The sequence below is a fragment of the Anomaloglossus baeobatrachus genome, chromosome 5 (assembly GCF_048569485.1).
Source record: "Anomaloglossus baeobatrachus isolate aAnoBae1 chromosome 5, aAnoBae1.hap1, whole genome shotgun sequence".
In the NCBI taxonomy this organism is placed as follows: domain Eukaryota; kingdom Metazoa; phylum Chordata; class Amphibia; order Anura; family Aromobatidae; genus Anomaloglossus; species Anomaloglossus baeobatrachus.
The window spans coordinates 567,483,014-567,505,687 of NC_134357.1; the positions used below are offsets into that span (position 1 = coordinate 567,483,014).

At 48.7% G+C, this 22,674-nt stretch overlaps 1 protein-coding gene across 1 annotated transcript in view; it reads right to left on the minus strand.

Moving 5' to 3' along the window:
• Positions 1-22,674, minus strand: part of LOC142313045 (uncharacterized) — a 63,608-nt gene that overhangs the window by 3,657 nt on the left and 37,277 nt on the right. The window contains exons 2-5 of the mRNA XM_075352031.1: positions 7,119-7,254; positions 6,810-6,989; positions 6,424-6,543; positions 6,136-6,226 (exon numbers count right to left, since the gene is read on the minus strand). Of these exons, the coding sequence (XP_075208146.1) occupies positions 6,136-6,226; positions 6,424-6,543; positions 6,810-6,989; positions 7,119-7,196 (469 nt within the window). The 5' untranslated portion in view covers positions 7,197-7,254. The remainder of the gene's footprint in view (positions 1-6,135; positions 6,227-6,423; positions 6,544-6,809; positions 6,990-7,118; positions 7,255-22,674) is intronic.

The window sequence follows — 22,674 nt, forward strand, 5'->3', positions numbered from 1 at the left end:
ATATATTGGGTGATATGTCGGCGGGGTCACGTCGTAAGTGACGCACATCCGGCATCGTTTGATATATCGTAGTGTGTGACAGCTACGAGCGACGGTGAACGAGCAAAAATACTCACCTTATCGTTGCTCGTTGACACGTCGCTCATTTTCAAAAAGTAGTTTCTTCTTCTGTGCGCCGGTTGTTCATCATCGTTCCCGCGGCAGCACACATCGCTCCGTGTGACACCCCGGGAACGATGAACACAGCTTACCTGCGTCCCGCCGGCAATGCGGAAGGAAGAAAGTGTGCGGGATGTTTACGTCCCGCTCATCTCTGCCCCTCCTCTGCTTTTGGCCGGCCGCTGTGTGACGTCGCTGTGACGCCGAACGTCCCTCCCCCTTCAGGAAGAGGATTTTCGCCGCCCACAGAGAGGTCGTTCGGGAGGTAAGTGTGTGTCACAGGGGGTTAACGACTTTGTGCGCCACGGGCAACTAATTGCCTGTGACAAACAAACGACGGGGGCGGTTACGATCACTCGTGCAATCGCACGATAGATCGTCCCGTGTGACGCCCGCATAACAGTAAACCTCAAAACAGGCACCACAAAATGCTGCCATAGACGACCATTCACCCTCTGGAAACCAAAAGTGCATTCTTTCGGCTTACAATTGGCGGGTGTGCACCTGCAAGACTTCTTTTTTCTATACAGATGGCCACTGCAAAGAAAAGTATAATGTGTGGTAGATTTTTTCTTTACAGTGTAGTAGACAGTTGCCTCAGCATTGACACTGACTGTCAGGCACATTCCTCCTAAGCAATACATAGTATATAAAATCCAAATGTGTCATGTGACACAATCCTAGTAGGAAGATTTGGATGAGCTACCCTGTTTCCCCGAAAATAAGACACTGTCTTATATATTTTTTTGCTCTGAAAAAAGCACTACGTCTTATTTTCAGGGGGTGTCTTATTCACGAGGAGACATGGTTTGGGGTAAGTTTACGTCCCACAAAAGGCAGACTCCCCCTTCCCAGGATCATCATACTTACCAGCCACGGGCATCTGTGTTGTTCCCAGATCTCCCAGCATGTCGCCCTCCCTGCGTCTGGCCAACACACATACATCAGCACACACACTCACACATCAGATAGCATACACTCATATAGACAAGACACACACACACACATCAGATTCCATATCATTCCTCCCTGGGATCTCTGTGCTGCACGCCTCCCCTGCATCTGGCCGACATACATAGATGAGATAGCCTATACACATACACACACATCATTCCTCCCACTGATCTCCGGTGGGCGCTCCAGGCAGATGTGCTGCACGCCATCCTTCCCTGCGTCCGGCCAACACTCACACATCAGACTGCATACACTCACACATCCGATCACATATACCTGTATAATCACGCGCGCACACACTGACAATATCCGGAGATATGACGTGCTTCTGGCCATGTGATCCTCCCGCAGGTCCTGGGAGATCCACTGCACAGTGTCGCTAGTCCTTACAAGCGCCAAGAAGCAATCAATATCGCTGGATGTGGTGAGTGTGTGGATGCGATCTGTAGTGTGTGCGTTCTTGTGTATGTGTGCCTTATCTGGTGTGTGGATGCGATCTGTAGTGTGTGCGTTCTTGTGTATGTGTGCCTTATCTGATGTGAAGTTCCACTGCAGGACCTTGATGCACTCCCCTGCTTCCGGTTGGCGTCTGGTATGACTGCGGAGTCTTCTATCTTCTTTTTTCTGTCCTTTTAGGGTGTCCGCTGTCTATAATGAAGTGTCCTGCAGTGTCTTTAACTTTTTTACTGCTGCATAGACACTTCATTATTGACTGCAGCTAGGTCTTATTTTCGGGTGATGTCTTATATTTAAGCCTCCCTGAAAAATCCTGCTAGGTCTTATTTTCGGGGAGATAACTTCGGCACTCATGCAGGAATAATAGAGAAAGATGCGAAAAAAATTCTTTAGTGTTTATTGTGGAGAAAATTAACTGCTGTCTACCACTGAAGCTTATATTTTCATGTCCTGTGAATGGGGTATGTATGACTCCATAGATATATAGCGTATTTTTCAGACTATAAGACGCACCGGACCATAAGACACACCCTGGTTTTAGAGCAGGAAAATAAAATTTTAAGCAAAAAATGGGAGTCATGACACACTGTTATGGGGCGAGGATCTGCTGCTGACACTGTTATGGGGGTAATGTCTCGAAATTCTCTACTAAGGTACCACAGCCTGATAATGATCCTCCTGCCTTGTATATACAGTATATGTCCCTCATCCTGTTATATACCCCATCCTGGCATATGGCCCCATCCTTCTATATAAGGTAACCCATCCTGGCATATGGCCCCATCCTGCTATATACGGTAACCCATCCTGGCATATGGCCCTATACTGCTATATACCCCCATCCTGCTATATACCCCCAACCTGCTGTATACCCCCAACCTGCTGTATACCCCCATCTTGCTCATATACCACCATCCTGCTATATACCCCATCCTGCTCATATGCCCCCACCCTGCTGCAAAAAAAAAATGTTCATACTCACCTTGCCTCACCTCACTCCCTGCAGCATCTCTCCTCCTCCCGTCTGTGTCAGCGGCAGCGCCGCTGAGTGGAGCCGTCCCCGTTCCCCTGCAGCATTGCGATGTCCTCCTGTGCCAGCGGCAGCTGCGTGTGGACACGTGCGCACAGCGATGACATCATCGCTGTGCGCGCCGCTAGTCTCCACTCAGCGGCCGCCGCTGGCACAGGAGGACATCACAATGCTGCAGGGGAACGGGGACGGCTCCACTCAGCGGCCGCCAGCAGCCAGGAGGAGATTGCGGTGCTGCAGGGGAACGGTGACAGGTGAATATACTGATTCACTGCACCCCGCGCTGATGATGATGCTCGGGGAGCAGTGAATACAGCTGCACATGATCACTCCAGGCTGTAGTTGTCAGGGGTGATCATGCGGGCTGGCTGTTTATCCCTCGCCCATCATCCCGCCCACCTGTCAGCGCCTGCTTCAGTGCTGAGAGAAGGGCGGGAGGATGGGTGTGCATATTAAATGAGCGGGTCCACGTGGTCACGGCAGGCGCTGCTGCAGCCTGCTCTTGCCCCCGATGACCCGCTCCACCACAGCACCCTCATTCCCGGCCCTATATTCAGACTATAAGACGCACCACCCACTTTCCCCCAACATTTGGGGGGGAAAAAGTGCGTCTTATGGTCCGACAAATATGGTACACATTTTCATCTAATACCGGATTATCACTTGGTTATAGAGCATATGCATGTCAGAGCCATTGCAGTACATACTTCTAATTGATCCAGGTTTGGATTCACTGCTGGATAGGTATGTGTAGTATAACCTGAATTCCCTTATATTTGTTCATATGGCATATTTTGCTCTCATATACATTATTCATATGACCCTTTTAGGAATAACTATCATCAGTATAATCCCAGAGTGAGGTTACACCTGCCTAGGTTGGGGGGGTCATGTAAATTATTCAGTTATTCTGTTCTTTCAGGTATGTACACCCCTGCACATATTCTATTATGGGTGTCATGTAATGGTACACAGAATGCATTTATCTGACATTTGAATCCTTTAGAAACACGCAACCAACTCGGTGTTTACGTACCTCTGTTCCAGACCAGAGAGATACAAGTATCACTTTATATGATACCGGGTCCGTTCATCGGATGATATAATTACATAGGATTACATATATCTCCTTGAATATTCTGATCCTATTGTGTCATCAGATTCCGTTTACAATTCCGCAGCAGCATATCATTTACTCTCTCTACCCCCATAAGGATTAACACATTCCTTATACTTGCAGCATTGCAGCAGGTACGTTGATTGGTATACCGATTCTGTACATATTTATTACATATAGGGGATCTAACACCATTTTTAATAACCTTGTCTATAGGACCAGTCATATGATCTACAATGGACGAAGTCCAATGAGACCTCCATCATAGAAAAAAATCCTCTTTTTCCTTTTTTTTCAAAAATACTCAATTGGTGGATAAATAAAGGACTCTTCCCGCTTCTTCGAACACATGAGATAATGGATGTATAAGCATTGGTCTCCTCTTTTTCCCTTTTTATTCTGTGTTTTTCTGTGTTTCTGCTTGAATTTCCTTTTTTTTCCTCTCGTTCATACGGACCTCATTTGGCCAAAGATAGTATTGATCTTGTAAATTATTCTTCGAGTATTGTTATACTTTCTTTCTTCTTTCCTAGAATGGTTATCGTTCATCATGACATGCGTTTTTGAGAAACATTATCAAAATTCGTTTTTATGTTTGTTAGGTATTAGATATATCGTCTTGTTTTTTTTCATAATTACATGATGTCCTTACTACAAAATCGTGAAATTATATTTTTCATACTTGCATGTTCTCTATGTTACTGTACGCACAATAAATGTGATATTTGTTTCATATATAGATCCCTATCACCTTGATAAAGGCAGAAAAATTCTAGGCCGAAACGTTGGTGGTAATACACAAGGGATTCCTTTTTGTTAATTTTCTTCACAATAAAAAACACTAAAGAATTTTTTTCGCATCTTTCTCTATTATTCCTGCATGAGTGCCGAAGTTATCTTTATTATATTGACTATATTTACTTCTGAGCACCACTTACATGGCTGAGCCGGGTTTTCTCTTTTTTATATATTATTTTCGGTGAGGTCTTATTTTCAAGAAAACACGGTAGATATAGCTTTCCTCACAAAAGAATAGGGATCCTGATTGGTGTCCGATGACTGAAAGCAAAAACCATCACCACTGTAAAAAGCTAAAGAGCCCCATCCATCCCAACCAAGTAATCCTGTTTTATCCTCTTGTCTTGTGCTTCTTTAGAGAGAGAATTGTCACCAGCTTATATTTACTAGTTAAAAAATAATTCTGGACATGGGACACAGTATTGTGAGTACACCCCTGACATTTTTTATTACTATTTTATTATATCTGTTCATGGGACAACACTGAAGATCTGACCCTGTGATACAATGTACAGTGTCAGTGTGCAGCAGTGTAAATAACTCATCACACAGCCATTAATATCTAAACAGCTGGCAACAAAAATAAGTACACCCCTAGGTAAAAATGGCCAAATTGTGTCCCTGGTTTGAATATTTTGTGTGACCATTATTTTCAAGCATGGCCTTAACTCTCTTGGGTCTGGAGATCACTAGAGCTTCACAGGAGCCGATGGATCCTCTTCCATCCTCCATGACGACATCACAAAGCTGGTGGAAGTTAGAAATCTTGCGTTACTCCACCTTCCATTTCAGAAGGTCCCACAATAGGGTTTAGGTCTGTAGACATGCTTGGCCTTCTCCAACACCTTTATCCTCCATTTTATTTAGCAAGACAGTGATGGTCTTGGAGGTATTGGTGGTCATTATTATGTTGGAATACCGAACTGTTATCCAGTTTACGAAGGGAGAGGATACGTTTATATTGTCCACAATAAAAGTATAAAACTTTCAGCTGGTCTTCAGCAAACTGTTTGCAACTTTCTTGTGCATCATCTTTAGAAGAGGCTTCCTTCTGGGATGACAGCAAGGCAGAGCAATGCAATGTGATGCAGTGTGCAGCATATGGTCTGAGCACTGACAGGCGGACCCCCTTCCTGACAGCACTCATAAATCTTTTCTGAAAAAACGACCTCTGCATACTATTTCTTTATGTAGAGCAACAATTCCGTTTTTTTGATCCTAAGACAATTCTTTGCCATGGAGGAGCCATGTTGAACTTCCAGTGACCAGTATGAGAGAGTGTGTGAGCGATAATAGCAAATGTAACACACCTGCCCCCATTCACACCTGAGACCTTGTAACAGTAATGAAAAATGGCTAATTGGGTACAATTTGATCATTTTCACTTAGGGGTGTACTTACTGTTGCCAGTGGTTTAGACATTAATGTCTGTGTTGAGTTATTTAGGGGCCACTAAATTTACACTGTTATACAAGCTGCACACTGACACTATACATTGTATCACAGGGTCAGATCTTCTGTATTGTCCCATGAAAAGATTTACAAAATTGTAAGGCATGTACTCACGTTTGTGATACGAGAAGAATCTGTGACTTCTCTGCATTTAGTGGTCACTACTCACCTGGGCGGTCATCTGTAGGAATCTCCTCTTTACTCCACTCATCACCCCTCACATATGTCTCTGTAGTATTAATATGGGGCAGATCTTCACCCTGAAACAAATATTGTAAAAGTTACAGACAGATGGAGAAGTCCCATCTATGATCAGCTCTAATCCTGCCATCTCCATCGCTCTCATTACACAAGTATAAACCATATAATACTGGAGGATAAAACAAGACTGAGCACAAGACCTTCACAGCCGTCTACACATCATAGGGAGATTTCATGGCACCTTCTCTCCATCTACCTGATGATCCTGAGGAACATCGGGATCTTCTTGTTTACAGTCCTGTGGGAGAAGAGGACGGGGACAGCTCTCTGGTGTTGTCCTCTTACTGGATAGACCTGGAGGAGACACATACAGGGACTGAATTCATTCCTTACATACAGATAATAATAGGCCGTGTATATTTAGTCCTGTCTATTACCTGGTGATGTGAGGGGCTGGGGATCCTCCATCATGACATCCTTGTACAGATCTTTGTGTCCTTCTAAATACTCCCACTCCTCCATGGAGAAATAGACGGTGACGTCCTGACACCTTATAGGAACCTGACACATACAATGATACCGTCACCTCCGATCCCTTCATAGCGTTACTGTATAATGTCCCAGCATTCCCAGCAGTGTCACCTCTCCAGTCAGCAGCTCAATCATCTTGTAGGTGAGTTCTAGGATCTTCTGGTCATTGATGTCCTCATGTATCGGGGGGTGAGGTGGAGGCCCCGTGATTGGGCTCAGGGGTCTTCCCCATCCCTCAGACACAGGGGCCTGACAGCGCTCACTAGAGGTCTTCTTCACTACTGTGTAATCCTGGTTATGGAGAGACACAGTAAGAAATCTCACTCCAGACATTTCCAGAGTCCTCACCTCTCCAGTTCTGTCCATCTGTTATTCCCATAGATAAGAATGATGTAATGTGACGTCATCAGAATCTCTCACCTCTCCAGTAAGCCGGAAGAGGATCTCTAGGGTGAGGTGTATTATCCTCTCCACCATCTTGTCTCGGTCCCTATCCATCGTCGACAAGTCAGTACAGTTAAGTAAATCAAAAATCAGTATCCTTTATAGTAAAAGCCTAAACAGAAAAAAAAACAAAATTCCATGTAAGAAGTACAATTGTTAGGCTATGTGCACACGCTGCGTTTTTGTGCGTTTTTGGCCGCTAAAAACGCACAAAAACGCACCTGCGGCAAAAAACGCATGCGTTTTTGCCGCGATTTGGTGCGTTTTTGGCTGCGTTTTTGATCTCTGCATTTTTCTGCGTTTTTCCAATGCATTGCATGAGGGGAAAACGCAGAAAAACGCAGGAAAGAATTGACATGTCCATTTTTTTTAAGCTCAAAAACGCAGCTTAAAAAAAAAGTTGTGTGCAGAGAGCAAAAATGAAAACTCATAGACTTTGCTGGGGAAGCAAAGTCATGCAGTTTTGAGGCCAAAAACGCACCCGAAAAACGTGCAAAAACGCAGCGAAAAACGCACTGTGTGAACTTACCCCTAGAGTTGTGATCTGGTATACAGCAATAATGTCGTAAACTTCATACTTCTAGAGATCAGACAGAACTCAGAAGGTGAAACTAATTGGCCATTGCTTGGAAGCTTGTATCTTCTGTGATTTTGATGTGGTATCAAGCAAGATATAACCCCTGAGGTATGTCAATACATGCATTTCAGGGGCCATTAATAAGCTTTGATCTGCAGTCCACCTTCACATGGTTCTGCAAAAAGAATCCTGGCAAGATTTTATCCTGTAGGTATGAGTAAATGTTTGTCACGAGTGTGTCACGTTCACAGGTTACATTTTGTGTTGGGGTGGATTTACTTTCTTTTGATGCTGAAAGGGTTAAGAACCCTTTCCTTTCTGGCTGAAATTACATATAGCCTTTAGCAAAGCAGCAGCATCTTGTCATTACACATTTCCACTATATTTACCCACTCCTGCCTTTACTCCATGCCTGTGATAGATCTTCTATACTGACCACTTTCAAGGAGCCTGTCTCTGGAGTACCTGAGGTGTTTCAGTCGCAGCTGTGAAGTTTCTGACTGAAGAAACCTAGGAGTGTTATTTGTTGTGTCTTTCACCACCCCATTTGTCTTACTCTCCTTGTGTTGTTTTATTATTATTTGTTGTTTTAGTAGTGGGATTAGTGTCATGCTGACCTACTCATTAGTCAGAGTAATTTCGCACAGGGGTGGAGGAAGCACCCATCTAGGGATGTTAGGGAGCTCAGGGATCAGTCACAGGTGAGTGTGAGGTGGTGATCCCTCTCACTATCACCAGGGCCTTCCTCTACATCTTCCCCGGTTTTATTCCTGTGTGCTGTGCCACACGCCAGGCGTTCCCTCGCCCCCGCTTGACAGTGTTCAAGCGTCTAGTGCCTACTGGAACAAATCAGATATAGAGAGTATTTTTCTATCACTGTGAACACTACTAGAATAAAGTGTTTACCGAATCTTCGTTCTGTGAACTGAAGAAATTTTTGTCTAAACCAGGGATGCACAACACAATATTGAGAACTAGATCTTTTCTATTTTTCTGTCGATAGATTTATGGTACAGCTTGTTTTTATACATGTGGTGCTGTCATTATTAATGATGACAATACTTTATTGGGGTGTGAACGGTGTTTCGGCTGCCATCAGTTCAATTTTATTGAATGAAAAATGCCAATTTTGGTCGTTTGTTTGTCTTTTGATTATGCCAAACAATTTTCGATTTTGCAGACTAAAGGCTACTTTACACGCTGCGATATCGGTCCCGATATTGCTAGCGTGGGTACCCACCCCCATCTGTTGTGCGACACGGGCAAATCGCTGCCCGTGCCGCACAACATCGCGCAGACCCGTCACGCATACCTGACCGGCGACCCGCCTCCTTTCTAAGGGGGCGGTCCATGCGGCGTCACAGCGACATCACTGAGCGGCCGCCCAATAGAAGCGGAGGGGCGGAGATGAGTGGCTGGAACATCCCGCCCACCTCCTTCCTTCCTCATAGCGGCCGGGAGGCAGGTAAGGAGAGGTTCCTCGTTCCTGCGGCGTCACACATAGCGATGTGTGCTGCCGCAGGAGCGACGAACTACATCGTTACTGCTGCAGTAACGATAATCGAGAATGGACCCCCATGTCACCGATGAGCGATTTTGCACGTTTTTGCAACGATGCAAAATCGCTCATCGGTGTCACACGCAGCAACATCGCTAATGCGGCCGGATGTGCGTCACAAATTCCGTGACCCCAACGACTCCGCATTAGCGATGTTGCAGCGTGTAAAGCCCCCTTTAGGAGGATAACAGATATGTTTTTTCTTTTCTTTTTCTACATTCATATTTGACATGGGAAAAACTTGTATAATGGCAACATGGACTTTTATTTGGCCCCTGTTCATATGGCAACCAATGAGATCATGCAATCCCATCATATAGGGATGATGGACGTCGTAATGTTTACGTCCACTGTGCACTCAGATTGCTGCTGTTAGAGGCTGGTGCTGGCTGTATCATATCAACAGCATCTGCTCTGTACAGAGCAGACTCAGCTGTTAATACTCAAGTTATGGCGTTTCTGAATGTCACGTTAGGAAGGGGTTAATCCATATGTACTTTTCCGTAGATACATTCCTTTTCATTAATAAATTTGCCTCAGTAAGCCATATATACATTTCATTGTTTTACATCGCTGTGATGTCTGTTTGCCAAGCACAGTAAACAAACAAGTTATATTCTATGGGGCTATTTATGGGTCTTTTGTGCACTGATTGTCCACATACAGTGATGTAACATTCGCAATAGCAACAGGGCTCGGAGGGGGCAGAAACAGCTTTAAACGGTATCTGCTTCCTCAGGACACAGAAGCAGTTGAAAACCATGGCTGAGAAGAGAACGAATGGCTCCCTGCGGAGCCACTTACTCTGGTGAGCCACAAGACTCCTAACACTAGAAGTCCCAGAGAGGGGTCATTTAACATTTCTACCTTTGGAACCCAGAGACGGGTCGAATGACCTGAAGGATTTTAGCTAACATCCTATAATTACCATCTTTTGTTCTGTAATTACAGCCATTACTGTCGCACCACAGGAGGTTGTTGTTTTCCATTGAGTTTAGCCATTTAGTTTCTAGTTAGTTCTATTCAGTTTGGACTAAGGGTCATTTGACCCTCTTTCGGGACTTCAGGGGGGAGCTCGAAATTTCTGGGACTTCTAGTGTTAAGGCCTGTGATCTGCCAGAAGATGGAGATGGACAAAGAAGGTCAGGCGTTGCGCCTCTGATGACAAGCTGCCTAGTACAGACAGGAGCATACAAACACATTATTATTATGTACTGTATAGGTGCAAGGTGGCATTAATATATGAAGGCACAAAGGGAAATATTACTACTGCATAGAGGCACAAAGGGGGCATTAATATTGGGCATGGCCAAATAGGAGGAATTACTACAGTGTGAAGACACCAAGAAAGTATTTTTATTTTGTGCGGGAGACATGAATACTTACATTACCATTGTGTGGAGGCAGAGAGAGGGTACTTCTACTGTGTGTGGGCACAAAGATAGGTGAACTTTTACTGTGTAGGGTACAGTGAGTACTATTACTCACTATGGAAATGGGAAGCTTATTGTCACGCTAGGTATGGGGAAGTACCAAGGGCATAGCAAAAGGGAAGGGAAACCCTGTGTCTAGGGAGTGGGAAGATGGTGACCCCTGACTGAATCTACCGATGGTCCCTGGGGTCCCTCACCACCCTAGATAGGTTCTACACCAATGTGCCAAGCCGGATACCTGACCCTAGGTATCCCTACTGCTGGGCTCTAAATAGTGAACGGATGGGATGAGCTCTTTGTAAACCCCTCTAAACAACTATAGAAGACACAAGGGGGACACACACAGGGGAAAAAGCATGAACTACTTATCACTAAAGATATAAGTTCAGCAGAGCTTTCAGCAACAATACCATAGAGAAGTACAAACCACCTGCTTGCAACCTCTGCTTAAAGGAACTGAAAATATCACCAGCACAGTCCAAAGGAAGGGGTATTTAAACACCAAGGGAAAACTGATAATAAACAGCTGAGTGGAAGCCAAGCTCCCGCTGGATCCAAAAGGGAGAGAGATGAATCCAGCAGGAAAGCTACCTATAGCAATCACTACTGACAGCAGGAACAATGGAAAGTCAGAGAGCATATTGCGTAGCCAGACACTGTGACTTCTTATGGCCAGAAACAAAGTGACAGTACCCCCCTTCTACGAGTGGTCTCCAGACACTCAGGACTAGGCCTATCTGGATGGGCAGCATGAAATGAATGAACCATTCTTGTGACATTCACATCAGATGCTGGGACCCACATCCTTTCCTATGGTCCATAACCCTTCAGTGCACTAAGTATTGAAGGGAACGACGCAGAAGACAAGAGTCAACAATTATAGCTATTTGAAACTCCAAATTACCATCAACCATGATTGGAGCCGGAGGAAAGGGGGATGGCTCCAAATGTTCCACATACTTTTTGAGCAGTGCCCCGTAGAACACATTGTAGATCTTAAAGGGTGCTTTACACGCTGCGACATCGCTAGCGATAGCTAGAGATGTCGTGCGCGATAGCACCCGCCCCCGTCGTTCGTGCGACATTTGGTGATCGCTGCCGTAGCGAACATTATAGCTACGGCAGCGTCACACGCACATACCTTTTCAGCGACATCGCTGTGACCGCCGAACAATCCCTCCTTAAAGAGGGAGGTGCGTTCGGCGTCACAGCGTCGTCACTGCGGCGTCACTAAGCGGCCAACCAATAACAGAGGAGGGGCGGAGATGAGCGGCTGGAACATGCCGCCCACCTCCTTCCTTCCTCATTGCCGGTGGACGGCAGGTAAGGAGATGTTCGTCGTTCCTGCGGTGTCACACGTAGCGATGTGTGGTGCCGCAGGAACGACGAACAACCTCGCTACTGACCAGACAACGATTTTTGGTAAATGAACGACGTGTTACAGACCAACGATTTTTAACTCTTTTGCGATTGTTTAAGGTCGCTCCTAGGTGTCACACGCTGCGATGTCGCTAACGGCGCCGGATGTGTGTCACAAACACCGTGACCCCGACGATATATCGTTAGCGATGTCGCAGCGTGTAAATGGCCCTTTAGAGCATGAGGAATCTCCAGACGAAATGCTACTGGGTTAATGAAGGCGGTTAACTTATAAGGACCAATAAACCTAGGCCCAGCTTCCAGCAAGGGATTTTCAACTTTATGTTCCTGGTAGAGAATCAGACTTAGGGGTACTTTGCACGTTGCGACATCACTACTGCGATAACGTCGGGGTCAAATAGAAAGTGACGCACATCCGGTGCCGGTAACGACGTTGCAACGTGTAAAGCCTAGATGCGCCGATAAACGATCGCAAAAGCATCGAAAATCGGTGATCTGTGTAGTGTCGGACATTTCCATAATGTCTGTAGAATGTAAGCCCGCAAGGGTAGGTCCCTCTTCCCTCTGTACTAGTCTGTCTACTGTAACTTGTGCATGTATTCTGTATGTAACCCCTTCTCATGTACAGCACCATGGAATTAATGGTGCTCTATAAATAAATAATAATAATAATAATAATAATAATGTCGCACTAATAGGAGATACGATGTTGTTCCTCATTCCTGCGGCAGCACACATCGCTGTGTGTGAAGCCGCAGGAGCGAGGAACATCTCCTTACCTGCCTCCATCGGCTATGCGGAAGGGAGAAGGTGGGTGGGATGTTTACTTCCCGCCCATCTCCGCCCCTCCGCTTCTATTGGCCGCCTGCCGTGTGACGTCACTGTGACGCCACAGGACTCGCCCCCTTAGGAAGGAGGCGGGTCGCCGGCCAGAGCGACGCCGCAGGGCAGGTAAGTACGTGTGAAGCTGCCGTAGCGATAAAGTTCGCTACGGCAGGTATCACAAGATATCGCATGTGCGACGGGGGCGGGTACTATCACGCTCGGCATCGCTATCATCGGCTAGTGATGTTGCAGCGTGCAAAGTACCCCTTAGTCATTCCCACTCAGGTCTGGACTAGGCAAGAGTTTTTTGTCAGCCATACATTTGTATCTGTGTATATCAAAAAACCTTTAGATAAGAATCCATAGGGATACAATAAATAAAGGAAATGATTATGAAATTGATATTAAAATTAATATTTTTGTTCAATTATTAAAATAAATATTTATTACACATTCATAGAAATACCAGGCAGGAGAAAGTCCCATAAATTATAGCAGCGGTTTACCAGAAAATAAAGTGCTTAATGCAATGACGACTATTATATATATATATATATATATAACAAAGTGCACGGTGCACCCCCTGAGGAAAGGATCGCTGAAACGCGCGTAGGGGCATAGCGGCACGCCTGAATCATTTTTGACCACACGGAAGGTATAATTCCCTTTTATAGATTAGCACATTTTAACACTTTATATTTTTTTTATATTAAAGGCATTTATACCATATCATATTCATATACACCATATCCAGGGCTGTATTTTGCCTTCGTGCTGCCCTAGGCACTTTAAGTGGTCGCGCCCCTTATTGACAACGTAAAACTGAGTTTTCGCACACGACATCTGTCACGCTCCCCGGGTCCTCTGCTCCGCTCCCCGGCTCACCTGCCACGCTCCCCGCTCTCCAGCCTCCATTGGCCGCGCTTCCCAGGCCCCCTGGTCCCCGCTCCCGGCGCCCGTCGGCTTCCCAGCCCCTGGCCGGCTCTGCTGCTTCCTCCTCTCAGCTTCCTGCCCTGGCTTCTGGCACCCGGGCCGCGCGCATGCGCATTAGGGCGCGCGCGCGGTCACTGACCCTTTCTTAAAGGGCCAGTGTCCACTGACAGGAAATGATGCACACAGGTACAGGGTATAAAGGGGATTAATGTCCAAGGGGGCGGGGCCTGTTCTTCGTGTTTCCCAAGCTAGGAGTCAGGTCTCCTTGTGTTCCTGTGAGATACTTACCCCCCCTCCCTCTCTCTCTTTAGAGCCGATCCTGCCTCGCCATCCGGTCCTGCTGTATCTCAAACCCCGAACGCTGCCTATCTACCATCCTGACAGTCCGTACCATCCCGGTTCCCTGCGGTGATCCGCCATCTCGCTCCAACGGTTCCGGACCCCGCCTGACATCATCCCGGCTTCCGAACCTGAGCTCCGTCACCCGGACCACCATCAGTGACCCCGTGGTCCCAGGGACTTCTCCATTGTGTTCTAAGTGCACGGACTGTTCTGCTACCTAAAGTGCTCCGGCTACCGGACTCCGTTCCCTCTTCGGGGAGTTCGGTCCAGAGGATCCACCTCCCGGGTCTGCCCATCCATCTGGCCCTAACAACATCTGTTTAAGGCAGATCTACTCTGTAAAACACTTTAAGGCTATGTGCGCACGTTGCGTACAGTTCACTGCAGAAATTTCTGCAGCGATCTGAAGAGCACATGTGCGCTTCTAATCGCTGCAGAAAATGTCTGTAGTGAGCGCCGATTCCATGCGCTCTGCCTGCAGCTACTGCCATAGACAGAGCAGGAGCTGCCGGAAAAGCGCAGGAAAGAAGTGACATGTCACTTCTTTTAACGCAGCGCTTCGGCAGTAGCCGAAGCGCTGCGCTCTAAAGCGCCATGTGCGCACGGCCCCTGCACAATCTCCATAGACTGTGCAGGGGACGCAGGACGCATGCAGTTACGCTGCGCTACAAAGCGCAGCGTAACTGCATGTATTTGCGCACATAGCCTAAAAAGTATCAATGAGAAACGAAGGGCACTAACCCCCCCCCCCCAATGGGGATCACCACGGGCACATCAAAACATAGCATGGGTATAAAATATTTCCACCACACCATCCCCACTTATATACTGTGACTGTCACACTGCCCCTAATAAACTACACACTGCCCTCCCTTATAAATTATATCCACCACACCTTCCTCAATTATGAAATATGATCTGCACATTGTCCTCACATCATGCTGCCCCCTCCTCACAGTGTCCCATGCATGCTGCCCCCTCCTCACAATGTCCCATGCATGCTTCCCCCTCCTCACAATGTCCCATGCATGCTGCCCCCTCCTCACAATGTCCCATGCATGCTGCCCCCTCCTCACAATGTCCCATGCATGCTGCCCCCTCCTCACAGTGTCCCATGCATGCTGCCCCCTCCTCACAATGTCCCATGCATGCTGCCCCCTCCTCACAGTGTCCCATGCATGCTGCCCCCTCCTCACAGTGTCCCATGCATGCTGCCCCCTCCTCACAATGTCCCATGCATGCTGCCCCCTCCTCACAATGTCCCATGCATGCTGCCCCCTCCTCACAATGTCCCATGCATGCTGCCCCCTCCTCACAGTGTCCCATGCATGCTGCCCCCTCCTCACAGTGTCCCATGCATGCTGCCCCCTCCTCACAGTGTCCCATGCATGCTGCCCCCTCCTCACAGTGTCCCATGCATGCTGCCCCCTCCTCACAGTGTCCCATGCATGCTGCCCCTCCTCACAGTGTCCCATGCATGCTGCCCCCTCCTCACAGTGTCCCATGCATGCTGCCCCCTCCTCACAATGTCCCATGCATGCTGCCCCCTCCTCACAATGTCCCATGCATGCTGCCCCCTCCTCACAGTGTCCCATGCATGCTGCCCCCTCCTCACAATGTCCCATGCATGCTGCCCCTCCTCACAGTGTCCCATGCATACTGCCCCCTCCTCACAGTGTCCCATGCATGCTGCCCCCTCCTCACAATGTCCCATGCATGCTGTCCCCTCCTCACAATGTCCCATGCATGCTGCTCCCTCCTAACAATGTCCCATGCATGCTGCCCCCTCCTCACAATGTCCCATGCATGCTGCCCCCTCCTCACAATGTCCCATGCATGGTGCCCCCTCCTCACAATGTCCCATGCATGCTGCCCCCTCCTCACAGTGTCCCATGCATGCTGCCCCCTCCTCACAGTGTCCCATGCATGCTGCCCCCTCCTCCCCTCCTCACAATGTCCCATGCATGCTGCCCCCTCCTCACAGTGTCCCATGCATGCTGCCCCCTCCTCACAATGTCCCATGCATGCTGCCCCCATCCTCACAGTGTCCCATGCATGCTGCCCCCTCCTTCACAGTGTCCCATGCTGCTGCCCCCTCCTCACAGTGTCCCATGCATGCTGCCCCCTCCTCACAATGTCCCATGCATGCTGCCCCCTCCTCACAATGTCCCATGCATGCTGCCCCTCCTCACAATGTCCCATGCATGCTGCCCCCTCCTCACAGTGTCCATGCATGCTGCCCCCTCCTCACAGTGTCCCATGCATGCTGCCCCCTCCTCACAGTGTCCCGTGCATGCTGCCCCTCTCCTCACAGTGTCCCGTGCATGCTGCCCCTCTCCATGAGCTCCTAATGCTGCCTTCCTCTTTTCCATAATGACACCTCCATGCTGCCCCATTCATCATACTAAGACCACCACACTAGCGCTTATGCTGAGACCCACACACACACACACACACACTACCCCACTCTTGATATTGACTCCCCCTACATTGTTCCACTCCATACTGAGCCCACACATGCTGCCCCTTCTCCATAATGAGCTCCCAATGCTGCCCCCCTCTTATTCTGAGTCCTTACACTCCCCCCCCATCGATATTGTCATTGCTCTATCCCTCAACCCTTGTCCTCTGTCTCTAGCATTGCCCCTCTCTCCCATTCCCCCAGCAGCAGCCTCTCTCCCCCCGCCTCCAGCAGCAGCCTCTCCCCCAGCATCAGCCTCTCTCCCCCCCAGCCTCCCCCAGCATCAGCCTCTCTCCCCCAGCCTACCTCAGCATCAGCCTCCTCCAGCATCAGCCTCTCTCCTCCCAAGCCTCCCCCAGCATGAGCCTCTCCAGCATCAGCCTCTCTCCTCCCAGCCTCCCCCAGCATGAGCCTCCTCCAGCATCAGCCTCTCTCCTCCCAGCCTCCCCCAGCATGAGCCTCCTCCAGCATCAGCCTCTCTCCTCCCAGCCTCCCCCAGCATCAGCCTCCCTCCTCCCAGCCCCCCTCCTCCAAGCCTCCCCCAGCATCAGCCTCCCAGCCTCCCTGAGCATCAGCCTCCCTCCTCCAAGCCTCCCCCTCCCAGCCTCCCCCCAGCATCAGCCTCTCTCCCCCAGCCTCCCACAAGCATCAGCCTCCCTCTCCCAGCCTCCCCCAGCATCAGCCTCCCTCCTCCCAGCCTCCCCCAGCAATCAGCCTCCCTTCTCCCCAGCATCAGCCTCCCTCCTCCCAGCCTCCCCCAGCATCAGCCTCCCTTCTCCCAGCCTCCCCCAGCATCAGCCTCCCTTTTCCAGCCTCCCCCAGCATCAGCCTCCCTCAGCATCAGCCTCCCCAGCATCAGCCTCCCCCAGCATCAGCCTCCCAGCCTCCCCCAGCATCAGCCTCCCGCCTCCCCCAGCATCAGCCTCCCGCCTCCCCCAGCATCAGCCTCTCTCCTCCCAGCCTCCCCCAGCATCAGCCTCTCGCCTCCCCAGCATCAGCCTCTCTCCTCCCAGCCTCCCCCAGCATCAGCCTCTCTCCTCCCAGCCTCCCCAAGCATCAGCCTCTCTCCTCCCAGCCTCCCACAGCATCAGCCTCCCTCCTCCCAGCCTCCCCCAGCATCAGCCTCCCTCCTCCCCCAGCATCAGCCTCTCTCCTCCCAGCCTCCCCCAGCATCAGCCTCTCTCCTCCCAGCCTCCACAGCATCAGCCTCTCTCCTCCCAGCTCCCACAGCATCAGCCTCTCTCCTCCCAGCCTCCCACAGCATCAGCCTCTCTCCTCCCAGCCTCCAACAGCATCAGCCTCTCTCCTCCAGCCTCCCACAGCATCAGCCTCCCTCCTCCCAGCCTCCCCCAGCTTCAGCCTCCCTCCTCCCAGCCTCCCCCAGCATCAGCCTCCCTTCTCCCAGCCTCCCCCAGCATCAAGCCTCCCTTCTCCCAGCCTCCCCCAGCATCAGCCTCCCTCCTCATCAGCCTCCCTCCTCCAAGCCCTCCCCCTCCCAGCCTCCCCAAGCATCAGCCTCCCTCCTCCCAGCCTCCCTCAGCCTCCCTCTCCCCCAGCCTCAGCCTCCCTCCTCCCCCAGCCCCCTCCTCCAAGTCTCCCCTCAGCATCAGCTTCCTCCTCCAAGCCTCCCCCTCCCCCTCCCAGCCTCCCCCAGCATCAGCCTCCCTCAGCATCAGCCTCCCCCTCCCAGCCTCCCCCAGAATCAGCCTCTCTTCTCCCAGCCTCCCCCCCCAGCTTCAGCCTCTCTCTCCCCCCAGCCTCAGCCTCTCTCCCCCCAGCCTTAGCCTCTCTCTCCCCCCAGCCTTAGCCTCTCTCTCCCCCAGCCTCCCCCCCAGCCTCAGCCTCTCTCCCCCCAGCCTCAGCCTCCCTCTCTTCCCAGACTCCCCTCAGCCTCTTTCTCTTCCCAGCCTCTCTCTCTTCCCAGCCTCCCCCCAGCCTCAGCCTCTCTCCCCCCAGCTCCCCTTGCATGATTACAGTGGACAAAAAGAGGCATCGCAATTTGCAACGATCATCAACTAACCTGTAAGGAGCCATACATTCTAGGCTCTGCCTCTGCCTTACCTGCTCCGGTGCCCGCCGCCCTGCTCTGGCTGGCTCCTCTTCTGGCTTGCTCCAGCTGCAGACGCGTCCTCCTCCGCGGCGTGTGTCATCTGCAGGATTGGACGCTGCAGCATGGGGCAGTGAGCTGACTGTCCGCGCCCGCGCGCCTCTGACCCCGGAAGTGCAGGCCATGGAACTTCCGGGGTTAGTCAGCTCACTATGCTGGTGCCCGCCATGTATTTAAATAGACAGCAGAAGTGCGCCTGTCCTCCCCTCCAACCCCCCCTTCCCCCCCCCCCCCCGGAACACAGCCGAGTGTAACGGAGGGAGGGACGGGGGGCGGGGATGTAAAAAAAAAAATTTATATATATATTTTTTTTTTTTTTTTTTTTTTGCTGCCAGAAAGTGCCGCCCCCCGCATCGTGCCGCCCTAGGCACGGGACCACGGGTGCCTAGTGGCAAATACGGCCCTGACCATATCACTTTGATATTTAATTTTGCACTGTGCACTTTGCTATTTATGATAAATATAATATAATATATATACACACACATACATATTATAATATAATATATATATATATATATATAGTCATTGTATTAAGCACTTTATTTTCTGGTAAAGCGCTGCTATAATTTATGGGCCTTCCTCCTGCCTGGTATGTCTATGAATTTGTAATATATATTTATTTTAATAATTGAATACAAATATTAATTTTAATATCAATTTCATCATCATTTCCTTTATTTATTGTATCCCTATGGATTCTTATCTAAAGGTTTTTTGATAAACATTGACATTTAATGGTGATTTTATACGGAATTTTTTTTCATTATATTATACATTTGTATCTGTCTCCCATGAGCTTCAAATTACTCTGAACTCCTTGCCATACTGCAGAGAGTGGTGAGGCAAAATGCTCCTCCTCAGGAACTCCAGAAGCACCCCTACTACTAAAGGTACCAAATTACGGATTAAAACCGTATGCACTGAAGAATGGTGACTCGCCAGTAGACTCCTGGTTACGATTATTTAAAGTAAATTCGACCAATGGGAAATAAAATGCCCAATCCTTCTGGTTCTCAGAGACAAAGCACCAGAGGTAATTTTCCAAATTTTAATTTATGGGCTCTGTCTGCCCAGTCAACTGAAGATGGAAGGCAGAAAAGATATACAACTGCATACCAAGTAGAGCACAAAATGCTTTCCAAAATTTGGAAACAAACTGGGTCCCCAATTTGAGACCACATCGGAAGGAACCCTGTGAAGCTTCACGATCACATGATGAACACCTGAGCCAGAGGCTTGGCATTTGGAAGTGCCGGTGACGCGATGAAATGTGTTATTTTTCTGAACCTATCCACAGCCACCAAAACTACAGTCTTTCCCAAAGACAAATGTAGGTCAGTAATGAAATCCATGGATAAATGTGTCCATGGTCTATTCGCCAATGGCAGGAGAGAACCCTATGGATGGGTATGCGTTACTTTGGAGCGTGTGCAAATACTGCAAGCAGACACATAGTTAACCACATCTTGATGCAACCTGGGCTACCAAAAAATGATGGGACCGGAGATTCAAGGTTGCTTTACTACCTGGATGACCCACAAGTACAGAATTGTGATGTTTCCCAATTAGTTTACGGTGCAAATTAGGTAGCACAAACAGCGTCCGTCAGGGGCAAGAGGACAGGGCATCCCCCTGAGTCTCCAACCCCTCCCCATCTAGGTCTGGGCACAAGGCTGAGATGACCACCCCCTTCTGTAAAATGGATACCAGATTCACATGATCACTACCACCAGGGAAGCTCCAGGATAATGTATCTGCTTTGATGTTCTTAATCCCTGGACGGTAAGTGACAGTGGAGTTGAATCTGGTAGTTGAGATGTTTGGCAAACTTGTGATCGGACAGATTTTTATGGCCTCTGATTACCATAATGGGATGAACTTCCCCTCCAGCCAATGGCGCTGCTCCTTGAAAGCCAACTTAATTGCCAAGAGCTCCCTGTTACCCACATCATAGTTTCTCTCTGACAATTTCTTGGAAAAGAAAGCACAAAAACGCCATTTACCAGGAGAAGGAACTTGTGACAACACAGCCCCCACCTCAGATGCATCGACCTCAATTATAAAAGGCTGCAAAACATCAGGCTGACTGGTATAGGTGCTGTGGAAAACCATCTTTTTAAAGAAAAAAAAGCCTGCTGGGCAGAGTCCGACCATTTAAAGAAATCTGTCCCTTTTTCGTCATGTCAGGGAGAGGGCTTTACAATTACCGAATAGTGCTGAATAAATTTCCGAAAAAATTGGCAAATGCTAGAAAGCGCTGTAAGGTTTTCCGGATGATCCCAGTCAAGTACAGCACAGACTTTCTCAGGATCCATCCAAAAACCTGAAGACAACAATAGGTGCCTTAAAAATTGTACTTCTTGGACAGCAAAAAACACACTCCAGTTTGGCATGCAGTCTCTTAAAATCTGTAATACTTGTTTTACATGTATCTGGTGTGTCCCCATATCGGGTGAGTAGATCAAGATATCATGCAAATAAACCACCACCAAATGGTGAAACATATAATTCACAAAATGCTTTGAAAAGGCGGCGGCATTAGTAAAACCTAATGGCATGACCAGACTTTCAAAATGCCCCTCAGGTATATTAAAAGACATTTTCCATTCATACCCCTCTCTGATTTTAACCAAATTGTAAGCCCCCTTAAGTCCAACTTGGAAAACCACTTAGATCCCACAATCTGGTTGAAAAAAAAAAAGAATCAGAGTGAGAGGATAAGGGTCTCAGACGGTAATGTGATTAATTTCTCAAAAATTCAAACAAGGGTAGAGAGCCCCATCTTTCTTCTTAACGAAGAAGAACCCTGCCACCATGGGCAAAATAAGAATTATTCTTACCGTTAATTCGGTTTCTAGGACCTTCCACGACAGCATAGGAGGTTGTCTCTCCACGCCCTAATTGGGACAGGAAGTACAAGAGGTTTAAAAGGACCCTCCCACCTCCCATAGCCAGTGTGTTACAAAGAACCCATAGCATATGAGAAGTACAACATATCCAGGAATATATGAATACAAAAGGGGGAGGGAATTACCTGCTGTCGTGGAAGGTCCTAGAAACCGAATTAACGGTAAGAATAATTCTTATTTCTCTAGTCCCTTCCACGACAGCATAGGAGGAATACCAAAGAATTGATACCTAGGGGGGGACCACAGCCTGCAGGACCTTCCTGCCAAAAGCCAAATCCCTGTTGGAATCCAGATCCAAACGATAATGCTTCATGAAAGTATGGAGGGAAGACCACGTAGCCGCCTTGCAGATCTGCTCAGGAGAAGCCCCTGCCCGTTCAGCCCAGGAGACAGAGGTAGCCCTGGTGGAGTGCGCGAGGTAGGCGTCTCTAATTACCCGCACAATCCAGTTGGCGACGGTACTCTTAGCCACCTTCCTGCCCTTATTGCGACCAAAGGGCTGGATAAATAGGTTATGATCAAGACGCCAAGAAGCAGTAACCTCCAGGTAGTGCAACACTGTCCGACGAACGTCCAAAGAATGAAACACTTCCTCACCCGGAGTCCGAGGATGCTGACAGAAGGAAGGTAGGATGATGGACTGAGAACGGTGAAAATCCGAAACCACCTTGGGAAGGAAGGAAGGATCCAGCTGAAAAACAATGCTGTCATCTCTGACGGTCAGGTAAGGCTCCCGAATAGACAAAGCCTGAAGTTCCCCGACTCTACGAGCAGACGTAATAGCCACAAGAAAAGCAGTCTTGTGAGAAAGAGAACGAATGTTACAGGAGGACAGTGGCTCAAAGGGTGACTGAGAAAGTCCAGTAAGGACCACATTGAGATCCCAGCGAGGCGTCAGGACCCTCTGACGTGGACAGAGCCTACTAGCGGACACAAAGAACCGGCGGATCCAGCGATGATCTGCCAGAGCCATGTCAAAGACTGCACTGAGCGCTGATACCTGA